The 12,595-nt window shown below is 45.5% G+C and overlaps 1 protein-coding gene across 1 annotated transcript in view; it reads right to left on the reverse strand.

Annotated features, from left to right (window-relative positions):
* Nucleotides 1-12,595, reverse strand: part of LOC137523127 (protein RoBo-1-like) — a 73,783-nt gene that overhangs the window by 17,429 nt on the left and 43,759 nt on the right. The window contains exon 3 of the mRNA XM_068243361.1: nucleotides 8,060-8,206. Within this exon, the coding sequence (XP_068099462.1) occupies nucleotides 8,060-8,206 (147 nt within the window). The remainder of the gene's footprint in view (nucleotides 1-8,059; nucleotides 8,207-12,595) is intronic.

Here is a 12,595-nt window from a genome sequence, read left to right on the forward strand (position 1 = left end):
GGTAATGCTGACTGAAGAATTGTCACTGCTCACAAGCAACGTGGATTGCTCAAAATTTTGGAGGACTTGGCAGAGGTCCAACATGTTGGCCCAATCGGATCCACAGAAGCTTGGCAGCTGTCCGGATGCGCCTCGGTACTGCGCCGTCATGTACTGGATCACTGCACTCTTCTGCTCGCAAAAGCGGGCTAGCATGTGCAGCGTAGAATTCCAGCGCGTAGGGACATCACACAGCAAGCGATGGTGGGGGAGATTGAAGCGCTCCTGCATCTTGGCGAGTGCCCCCGAAGCAGTACTGGAATTTCTACAATGTTTGGCCACTCGTCGCACCTTCAACAGAAGATCGGCCACGCCTGGGTATGTCCTCAGGAACCGCTGAACTACTAGGTTCATCACGTGCGCCAGGCAAGGGATGTGTGTCAGCTTAGCCAACCTTAAAGCGCGAATGAGATTACTCCCATTATCACACACAACCATGCCCAGTTTCAGGTCCAGCGGTGCCAGCCACAAATCCGTCTGTTTTTTTATTCCCCTCCAAATTTCCTCCCCTGTGTGCTGCTTATCCCCAAGGCAGATCAGCTTCAGCAACGCTTGCTGACGCATGCCAACAACAGCTGTGCTGCACTGCTTCCAGTGCTTTGGGTTATTTTGCTGACCACGTGCTCATGCAACTCAGGCACTGCAGAGCGCGCAAAGTGGTAGCGGCTGGGAACCACGTAACGTGGGATGGCCACTGACATCATGCCCTTGAAGCTGTTTGTCTCCACCACTCGATATGGCAGCATTTCGCAGGCCAGAACTTCAGAAGCTTGGCTATGCTGGCTGTTAGTGCCACGGCCCGGGGGTCATTTGCTGGCAATTTCCTCTTGCGCTCAAGCATCTCCGAGACAGACAACTGAACCGTAGGGCTGCACACTGAACGGCTGTTGGTTGTTGTGTTTGATGACTGGGAGACCTCAAGAGCACTATTCCGGAAAGTGACAGTGTCAGCGTCGTCTGATGTTTGTGAATGTTGTGAACCACGCAATGGCTGGGCTACTGCTGCTGCTGAGTAGGGTCTGGTGGTGAGTCTGGTGACCCCAAGGGAGGCAGTGTTGCTGGTACCCTGTCCTGGCGGCCACAGAGTGGGATGTTTGGATACCATGTGGCGGGTCATGCTGGTGGTGGAGAGGTTGTTAATATGTTTCCCCCTGCTCAGGCGGGTCTTGCACACCTTGCAAATCACCATGGTACCATCCTCACTGCAGTCTTCAAAGAAAGGCCAGACTTTGGAGCACCTGCCTTGCTGGCGATTTCTGTTTGCGCCTCTTTTTTGTCTCACTTGAACTTCCACGCTTGTGGTGCCTGAAATTTCGCGCCGCCTACCTTGTGGCACAAGGCGAACTCGTGCAGCAGTGGGTTCTTCAACAGACTCATCTGTGCTGCTGCTACGACGGCGATGTTCTCCTTCACATACAAAATCTGGGTCTCTGTCAACATTGTCCATACCCTCCTACTCTTCCATCTCCTCAAACTCGTCATATGTGATTGTGGGCCGCTGCCGTGGAGTAGAGCTCCCCACAACAACCTCTGCGCAGCACACTCCAACGTCGTCTTCAAGATCTTCTCGGCCGACCTCCTGCAATTGAAACCCCTCCTGCCCAACTTGCTCTGGGATTTGGGTTTCAAAGTCCTCGGACTCGCCTTGCATTTCAGCGCGCGGTGCATTTCCCACAGTCAATGGTTGTGAATCCGGGCACAACATTTCTGGCTGTTCCATTGACCTTTGAAAGGTGGAAGTTTGTTGGGCTGGGAATAGCTCCTGCGAATACCCCATTGTGTACTGAGGAAATTCTTCGGACTGGTTATTTGGCAGTTGTGTGCGTGGTGTCGCTGCTGGTTGTGTCAGCTTTGTGCCCACTGGCTCCTTGTAACTGGCTGAGGACTCGGACCTCATGCGTAATGTGCTGGTGCTGCTTAACCCACTGCTGGACGCTTGAGAGGTCATCCAATTAATTATCTGGTCCTGTTCTTTTGGATTTGTGAGGGTTGATTTCCTGGACAACATGGGCGGTATTGAGTGGGTTTTCTTCGGTGCTCCACTGTGGCCTGTACGTGAACCGTCAGGGGGAACACCTCTTCCCTTGCCCCTCCCTCTTTCACAGGATTTCTTCTTCATCTCACTTATCCTTAAAGTACACGCTGACTGGCAGCAGTACAGTGGCAGTACAGAAATGCTATACAGTGGCGGGTGAGCGGTGTACTACTGTTCCCAGCAGAGACACAGAGTGGCAGTAAACACAATGCTATGCAGTGGTGGGTGAGCGGTGTACTACTATTCCCAGCAGCGACACAGAGCACAATGCTATACAGTGGTGGGTGAGCGGTGTACTACTGTTCCCAGCAGACACACAGAGTGGCAGTAAACACAATGCTTTATAGTGTGGGTGAGCGGTGTACTACTATTCCCAGCAGCGACACAGAGCACAATGCTATACAGGGTGAGCGGTGTACTACTGTTCCCAGCAGACACACAGAGTGGCAGTAAACACAATGCTATATAGTGTGGGTGAGCGGTGTACTTCTATTCCCAGCAGCGACACAGAGCACAATGCTGTACAGGGTGAGCGGTGTACTACTGTTCCCAGCAGACACACAGAGTGGCAGTAAACACAATTCTATATAGTGTGGGTGAGCGGTGTACTACTATTCCCAGCAGCGACACAGAGCACAATGCTATACAGGGTGAGCGGTGTACTACTGTTCCCACCAGACACACAGAGTGGCAGTAAACACAATGCTATATAGTGTGGGTGAGCGGTGTACTACTGTTCCCAGCAGCGACACAATGACTGAGGGGACCCTGGCTAGCCTGGCTGGAGAGAGAACTACCCTGCCTGCCTACCCAAAGCTAAACCCACAGACAAATGACGGAGAAATGACGTGGATCGGGTATTTATTTACCCGAACCACGTGACCCGTTCGGCCAATCAGAGCGCGTTTGGGTCCGAACCACGTGACCCGTTCGGCCAATCACAGCGCTAGCTGAACGTTCGGGTAACGTTCGGCCATGCGTTCTTAGTTCGGCCATATGGCCGAACGGTTTGGCCGAACACCATCGGGTGTTCGGCCGAACTCGAACATCACCCGAACAGGGTGATGTTTTGCAGAACCCGAACAGTGGCGAACACTGTTCGCCCAACACTACTCCTCACGGATAGGTGCTGGCTTTCTAAACAGGAAGAGCCGAGTTTGGATTGTGATGCACTTACCTCAGTGACGTTCCTGCGGCGACTCCGGGAACTTGTCCGGATGACCATCTCCTTCCTACACTGGCTGTGACTCCCCCAGAGGCCATGTACATCTGCAGGCGGGCACGCACGGCTACACCCCCTTATTATGCACTCCAGCGGCACTATTAGCTGCTGGAGTGCAACGTTCAATTAAAGGGGCATAGTGACTAATGGGTTGCTCTCCCCTTGCGGTGCAGGGACTGCTGGGAATTGTATTTGAGGCATAATTAAGCCTCAGGGTATATAAGCCTGCCCCTCCCAGAGCCCCTCGCTCGTGATAGCGATAGCTGCCTTCCTTGTATGACCTTGCCTTGTCTCTTAACCTTGTTATTGGATTGTACCCTAGACCAACCTTGGAACCATTCTTGACCTGCTTCTGTCTCATCCCTTGGTACCATTATATTCTCATCTACCATGTATGACCCCTGGACTGTTACTGGATTGATTACAATTTGTGATTCTGTACTGTGTTTTTCTGATCACCTGTTGCTGACATGGACTGTCTTACTTCCCCGACTGTAACTGCACAGTGTGGTTGTGTTGGTACCTCTGTCTTGCCCATTTCAGTTACTATACCTTGTGCACATCAAGGCATGGAAGTAACTGGTTGCTGGGACGACACACTTTGTAATTCCTCGGCTGGCCAAGCATGCGCTATACACAAGCTGAAGACTGCGAAGGAAGTTGTGGCATATGAACTGATGTAAGGATCCAGCAGGCCTCACGTTCTCACAAGTCAAAAACAAGATGGAGGATCTTCACCATCAAAATCTATTGCTGACTGGGGCTGTGAATCAACTCATGCAGTTGATTATCACCCAGCAGAATCAACAGCCTCAGTTAGCCAGCCAGTCACTTCCGCTGATGAGATTCCTGTCCTGTCCAAGCTATGGGGTCAGTTGTGGAACCTAAACTGCTCTTTCCAGACAAGTTTTCTGGTTCCAGAAATCACTTCAGCAACTTTATGAACAGTTGTTTGATGTACTTTCAGGCAGAGGCGTATTTAGAGAGGTGCAGGTATGGCTAGTGCCATGGGCGACATAGCACCCATGGGCGCCATGCCTGCCCCATTCTGTGCTGCACGCTATCTCCTTATTGCTGCTCTGATCAGCGCTGCCCGCTGTCCCTTGCTGCCTTCCTATCAGAAGCGTCATTGGCCAGTGAGTGCATTGGGTGCAGGGGACGCACCACTTTTACCTGCACGGAGGGGGGAAGTTGCTACTTGTAAAATTGAATATACTCAAAATTAGATCAGGCTGGAGCCTGATCTACATTACCCTCTTGCTCCGAATTTATAGCTTCAGCTATGCGCATTGCTGAGCTGTTTACACAGAGAGGAACTGGAGAAATGTGAGCCCGTGACCCGTCCACCTCCCCCCTCCCTCGGAACATGAGGAAGCCTGGAGGAGAAGAGATACACAGACACGTGCAGGGGAGACAGCGTGACCGACACAGAGTGCTGTGAGACTGAGGTGCTTCTTTTATGTATGTATTGTGTGTGCTGTCACTGTGTATGTGTGCTGATGTATTTGTGCATATGTATGGATCTGTGTAAATGGCTGCTGGTATGTGTGTGCATGTGTGTGGAGCTGCGTGTAAATGGCTGCTGCAATGTGTGTGCATATGTATGGATCTGTGTAAATGGCTGCTGGTGTGTGTGTGTGCATGTGTATGGATCTGCGTGAAAATGGCTGCTAAAATGTGTGTGCATATCTGCGTGTGTAAATGGCTGCTGCAATGTGTGTGCTCTATTTGTGCATTATGTATGGATCTGTGTAAATGGCTGCTGGTATGTGTGTGCATGTGTATGGATCTGCGTGTAAATGGCTGCTGAAATGTGTGTGCATATCTGCGTGTGTAAATGGCTGCTGCGATGTGTGTGCTGTATTTGTGCATTATGTATGGATCTGTGTAAATGGCTGCTGGTATGTGTGTGCATATGTATGGATCTGTGTAAATGGCTGCTGGTATGCGTGTGCATGTGTATGGATCTGCGTGTAAATGGCTGCTTGTATGTGTGTGCTGTATTTGTGCATTATGTATGGATCTGTGTAAATGGCTGTTTGTATGTGTTTGCTGTATATGTGGAGTATCTGACTGTGCGTAGTATAAATGTATGTTGTGTGTATGTATGTGTGTCTTTGTGATGTGCATGTACACAAATTATATATATTTTATATACTTATAGAGACGTTTTCCCCCTCTATGGGACCCATCCCTTGTATCTAGTGTTGCACCCCTCCTTTACCCCCATATAGCATGGCCAATAAACCCCCTCCTCCCCTTCAAGAGCAAAGTGTGGTTAATATAATCACAGAAGTGGGCTCCCATGTGCCTGTACTGTACTGACAGTAAGCTAGCTGCAGTGTGTGCTGATCTCTGCTACCTCCAGTATGTATTATATAAGCTGTTACTCTGTGCCTGTACTGATAGTAAACTAGCTGCAGCGTGTGCTGATCTCTGCTACCTCCAGTGTGTGCAGTATAATCTGCTACTCTGTGCCTGTACTGATAGTAACCTAGCTGTAGCGTGTGCTGATCTCTGCTACCTCCAGTCTGTATTATATAAGCTGTTACTCTGTGCCTGTACTGATAGTAAACTAGCTGCAGCGTGTGCTGATCTCTGCTACCTCCAGTATGTACAGTATAAGCTGTTACTCTGTGCCTGTACTGATAGTAAACTAGCTGCAGTGTGTGCTGATCTCTGCTACCTCCAGTATGTGCAGTATAAGCTTTTACTTAACCAGACAACAATGAAAGTGAGAAAGGATGCTGTTTTTACAGGGGAAGGGTGCTCTGACCGCGTGTGTGTGGGGGGCGCAATTTCAGTGTTTGCCATAGGCGCTGTTTTGCCCAGATACGCCTCTGCTTTCAGGTGCGGCCTAACACGTCCGGAATAGAAGCTCAGAGCGTCGCCCTAATTATCTGGTTACTCCAAGTGGACTCTCAGTCCAAGAATTTGGTCTACCTCAAGGACATCCAGCACTTTCCTCTGTGGTAAACCCGGTTCCTCATCTACTTCAGTGGAGCCCATGCAAATTGGCTCCTCCAAATTGTCCTCTACACAGAGAAGTTGAGGAGATCTGAAGGGTTATGTCTGTATTACAGTGATAAAGGACACCTGTCCAAGGTCAGTGCCTAAGTGGGGTCTTAAGTCTGAATGGGTATTATTACCAGTAGTAATTTCTTGAGTTTACAAGTGAAATAACTGAAGCTTTTCTTGATAGCAGTGCTGCAGTTGATTTTCTAGATGTTTCTTTGGCCCAGGAATTAGGCATCCCTGTCATGTCATTGTCTGAGAAAGTATGTGTTACAGCAATTGATGGTTCTCCTTTACAATTAGACCAGTTAGTCACGGATGCTCTGGAGGTCTTCCTAAAAGTTGGAGCCATACATGCTGAATTGCAGAAGTTCTCTTTGCTTAAATTGCAGTCGACTACACTGGTTTTGGTTCTCTCTTGGTTAAAAAAAGTAACCTGCAGTTTGATTGGCGGTCTGGTCCCACCTATTGCTTAAAAGTAATTCCTTTATGTGGGGGGGATGTTGTGTTAGAGGGGTTACCTGAGCCATACAGGGAATTTGCTCATGTTTTTTTCTCCTCAGGCCACTGATAAGCTTCCGCCACATAGGTCTTATGATTGTCCCATAGACTTCCTGCCTCGGACCATGCCTCCTAGAGGACAATTTTTTAATCTCTTAGAGCCAGAAGATCAGGCTATAAAATCCCATATAAAGGAAAATTTCGAGAAAGGATTTATCCATACCTCCCTCCCAGCCCTGTATTGATCCCAGAGGGTTAAACAAGATTACGGTGAAGACCGGTATCTGCTGCCACTTATTGATTTGCTTTCCAAGTGGCAGGAACCCAGATTTTTACCAAGTTAGACTTAAGAGGAACTTACAATTTAATATATATCTGGCAAGGAGATGAATGGAAGACAGCCTTTAACACCAAGAACATTACAAGTATCTGGTCAATCCGCCCCTGTCTTGGCACATCCAGACATCCAACAGACCTTTATTGTAGAAGTTGATGCATCAGAACCTGGTGAATAAGTGGTTCTCTCTATTTTCAGGGAATAAAGAGCGATTCCATTATTGTGTTTTGTTTTTTTTTCCCAGGAAAATCTTGCCTGCTGATTGCAATTATGACATAGATAATCGAGAGTTTCTTGGAGTAAAATTGGCCTTTGAAGAATGGAGACCTTGGTTGGAAGGTGTCACTCATCCTGTAATGGTATATACAGCTCATGAAAATCTTGAATATATTGAAAAGGCCGAGAGACTTCATCCTTACCAGGCTTGTTCTTGCCCTATTCTTTTCCCGTTTTAACTTCAGTATCACTTACAAACAGATCAAAGAGAGAAAGAGAGTGGACTGGAGGAGAGGTCTTGGGTTCCCGCCCACCAAGTGCATGCAGATGACCTAATTTCAGAGTTTCACTCCAACCATCCTGACAATGTCACAAACTTACCCCAGCGACATTCCCGTGGTGACTCCGGGGCTGGTCTTGTCGACCGCCTACTTCTTCCGCCGGCCCCAACACCCCCAGAGTAACCGTTTTAAGAAATGATGGATCATAAATAGGATTACATACAGAAATAAATTGGCAATAGATTGAAATTCCGCATTAAAACTTTGTATCATAATTCTGAATTTCACTGTGAAATTACTTGTGTGTAAGTTTCAGCCTATCACTAGTGATGCCTGCAGACCGCCCAATGTAAATCTTAAAAAACGATTTAATAAACATTGACACCCCCGGGGTAGATAAAGGGGATCATTACCTAGTCGAGCTGCTATGCCTTTCAAGAAGAAGCATTCGAACTGGTTGCCGGTACACGGAACATATCTGTAGTCTTTGCACTTCAGGCTTCCTTCAATGAAACAAGATCGACATTGCTTGCCATTCCTTCTGATGTCTCGTTGTGGCACTTGGTAATAAAAGCAGTTTTATTTTCAGTAAAAAATACAGTAAGCAACAAACAAAAATCAGACGGCTCTATATCAATACATTCAGTTAGTCCAGCCAGTACTTACGTATTAGCCCATCAAACTAACAGCTAATAGTATTACATATCGGAGAAGTAGTAGCAGTAGGGTATTGTACCGTGTTAGCCATCAGTAAAAGCAAGACGTTTTAAATCAGGATGATACCATTTATTGGCTAACTAAAAATGAATAAAAATAAGCAAGCTTTTGGCCTTGCAGCCTTCGTCGGGCTTATATCCTGTTAGTTTGCAAACTGGTAGTAAAGACAGCTTATATACATGCAACATCAAAAGGGAAAACAGATATTTTTTCAAGCATAAAAACATGTCATTAAGATGCCTTAATTCACACAGACCATCGACCTGGGGTTAGAGGTTATTAGCTAAGATAAGGATCCTTTTTTACGCCATGCTCACAGACCTGGGATTAGGATTGACCCAGAGGTATCGTAAATTCTTAGTTCACAAGTTCAGCTAGAATGGCTAAGAAAGTTCAAATATCATCAGTCTCATACCAATATAAGAAGTTGTTGTCCTTATTCAAACCGTTCTGCACAGCTTTGAACCAATTTATACATTTTGGTAGGTGAACAGAGGCGCCAGAAGGATAAAAGTACATACAATTTTTAAAAAATTGCTGGGAGGAAGTGGTGGACTCGCCTCCATTAAAGCAGACACCAAGGACTGTAAATGTATAGATATACACATTTATTGAAAATACCCCAAAGATGCAATGCGTTTCGCGCGCACAGCCCACTTCTTCAGGCAATAAGCAGGGGATAAACAACTGTAAACAAAAGACAGAGGCATAGCTATAAATGTTGCCATAAAAAGATACAAATGGATTATTATTTAGTGTAATAAGAATAGTATTTCAAACATAGTGTTTAGTGATATGTTATAGTAGGGGGGTGATTGCAAGGAATGGGTCAGTGTAAACTACATAATGTGTATAGGGGAATGGACTAGATAACAGTGGTAAAAGGTAGTTAGTAAATCAGATTAAGTTGGTATCAAATTGACCGCTTTAGGTATATTTCAGTAGAAGGTAGGGAATGGAATACGTTGTAGCTGGCAAGAGAGAAAAAAAAGCATGTGTAGTGGTTAAAAATAAAGATAAAGACTTACCAGCAATTCAGTTATAGCAAGCAGAGCACCTCTGTACTGTTGTGAGGTCGCTTGCTGCTTTAAATGTGTTAATGCTGGCAGCTCTGGCCTATCCAGAAGCTGCTCCAGTGTGGGTGGGTGGAGTCAGTGGCCATGGTGACAGAGAGTCCTCCAATCAGCTGCTGCCAGCTGTAAGGAGTAGATTGGTGTGCATGTGGTCTTACATAATATGCATGCTTTCTCTGCATGCACAGGGCGGTGTTGTAAGTGGGTGGAGTCAGTGGCCATGGTGACAGAGAATCCTCCAATCAGCAGCTGCCAGCTTTAAGGAGTAGATTGGTGTGCATGTGGTCTTACATAACATGCATGCTTTCTCTGCATGCACAGGGCGGTGTTGTCAGTGGGTGGAGTCAGTGGCCATGGGGACAGAGAGTCATCCAATCAGCTGCTGCCAGCTGTACATAACATGCATGCTTTCTCTGCATGCACAGGGCTGTGTTTAGAAAGGGAACATGGAGCACAGTGGTGTGTTTGCTGCCATCTAGTGGTTCAAAAGAACAAGTACAGTGAAGAGACTTCAAATGTCATTATACATGCTGAAAGATAATGAAGATAAAAGCATGAACAATGTCCGACTTTTTACAATTGGTAAATAAAATAGTGTATACTTCTGAAATAATAATAATAATAATAATAATAATAATAATAATAAAATATATATAAAAAATATGATAAAGATTATAAAAAAAAATAACAAAAATGTATAATAAAAAATAATGTGAATATGACATGAAGATATAAGCATAAAATCGAAGAACACATAAAAAACATAAAAACAATTGTAATATATCCAAAATATGAGGAGGCCATTGGCAAAAATTGTCCAGGCCTGGTAATATATAGTGTATAATCCCGTCTACGGTTTTGATATCGTAGACGAATATATACATACACATACACACACATATACACACACATATACATAAAAAAAATATATATTTTTTTTCCCTTGGGGGGGGGGATAAAAGAGAGCGACCAAGATAAAAGCAAAACTTTTGACAGGGATGGTTAGTGGATTTTTTCTATAACTTCGTTAAGGCCCTCCGGGGATAGGGTTCTTAATGTCTGTATCCAGAACATTTCGTGTTTTTTGAGGAGATCAAATGCATTTGGTTTTCTTGTATCCACTGAGTCATTCAGTGTAATATTGAATAGCAGCGGATTGCTCTTGTGATGGGTGCTGAAGTGACGTGACACGCTGTGAAGGGGAAATTGTTTAATGATATGTCTTTTATGTTGTCCGATTCTGCTGCGTACTAATTGGGTGGTTCTCCTCACATACTGGAGCCGGCACGGACAGGAGATGAGATAGATGACATATTTGGAGTCGCAAGTAAACCGTTTTTTCAAAGGGAAATTGCAGTTGGTACTGGTAGAAGAGAATGATACACTAGTGTTGATGAATTGGCAGGCTGTGCAGCGGGTCTTGTTACATGGAAAGCAGCCTGGTTTGAGTGGTTCTGAATGAGTGGGCAGGGGCTGTGTGGGCGGACGCAGTTTACTGGGTGCAAGAATGTTATTATTATTATTATTTAGTATTTATATAGCGCCGACATATTACGCAGCGCTGTACAGTGTATATATATATATCTTGTCACTAACTGTCCCTCAAAGGAGCTCACAATCTAATCCCTACCATTGCCATATATCTATATTATGTAGTGTAAGTACTGTAGTCTAGGGCCAATTTTTTTTAGGGGGAGCCAATTAACTTATCCGTATGTTTTTGGAATGTGGGAGGAAACCGGAGTGCCCGGAGGAAACCCACGCAGACACGGAGAGAACATACAAACTCTTTGCAGATAGTGCCCTGGCTGGGATTCGAACCAGGGACCCAGCGCTGCAAGGCGAGAGAGCTAACCACTACGCCACCGTGCTGCCCACTACGCCCAATGTTGCGGAGATTGGGAGCTCTCCTATATGTGATGGATGGTACTTTGGGTAATAGCGGTCTTAAGAAGGGGTCCTGCATCAGGATCTCCCATCTGTTGGTTAGAATGTCACGAATGTGCGAATGCTGGGCATTGTATTGAGTAATGAACCTTGGAGGGCCTGTGTTGTTAGTTAGTTTTGCATCAGTTGATAAAAAAATGCTAAATTTAAAGCCAAACGCCCCAACTCCCCGAGTACTGATGCAAAACTAACTAACAACACAGGCCCTCCAAGGTTCATCACTCAATACAATGCCCAGCATTCGCACATTCGTGACATTCTAACCAACAGATGGGAGATCCTGATGCAGGACCCCTTCTTAAGACCGCTATTACCCAAAGCACCATCCATCACATATAGGAGAGCTCCCAATCTCCGCAACATTCTTGCACCCAGTAAACTGCGTCCGCCCACACAGCCCCTGCCCACTCATTCAGAACCACTCAAACCAGGCTGCTTTCCATGTAACAAGACCCGCTGCACAGCCTGCCAATTCATCAACACTAGTGTATCATTCTCTTCTACCAGTACCAACTGCAATTTCCCTTTGAAAAAACGGTTTACTTGCGACTCCAAATATGTCATCTATCTCATCTCCTGTCCGTGCCGGCTCCAGTATGTGGGGAGAACCACCCAATTAGTACGCAGCAGAATCGGACAACATAAAAGAAATATCATTAAACAATTTCCCCTTCACAGTGTGTCACGTCACTTCAGCACCCATCACAACAGCAATCCACTGCTATTTAATATTACACTGATTGACTCAGTGGATACAAGAAAACCAAATGCATTTGATCTCCTCAAAAAACACGAAATGTTCTGGAAACAGACATTAAGAACCCTATCCCCGGAGGGCCTTAACGAAGTTATAGAAAAAATCCACTAACCACCCCTGTCAAAAGTTTTGCTTTTATCTTGGTCGCTCTCTTTTATTTCCCCCCCCCCCCCCCCCCCCCCAAAGGGAAAAAAAAAAATTTTTTTATGTATATGTGTGTGTATGTGTATGTGTGTATATGTATATATGTATGTATGTGTATGTATATATGTATATATATATATATATGTGTATATATATATCTTATCTTCTATTACTGATGTTTATTATTATCTTCATTATGACTATTATTATCATCCTTCTAATACAATGATAATTATTACAGCTGCAAATATTCGTCTACGATATCAAAACCGTAGACGGGATTATACACTATATATTACCAGGCCTGGACA

Source organism: Hyperolius riggenbachi, chromosome 6 (genome assembly GCF_040937935.1).
Source record: "Hyperolius riggenbachi isolate aHypRig1 chromosome 6, aHypRig1.pri, whole genome shotgun sequence".
Classification (NCBI taxonomy): domain Eukaryota; kingdom Metazoa; phylum Chordata; class Amphibia; order Anura; family Hyperoliidae; genus Hyperolius; species Hyperolius riggenbachi.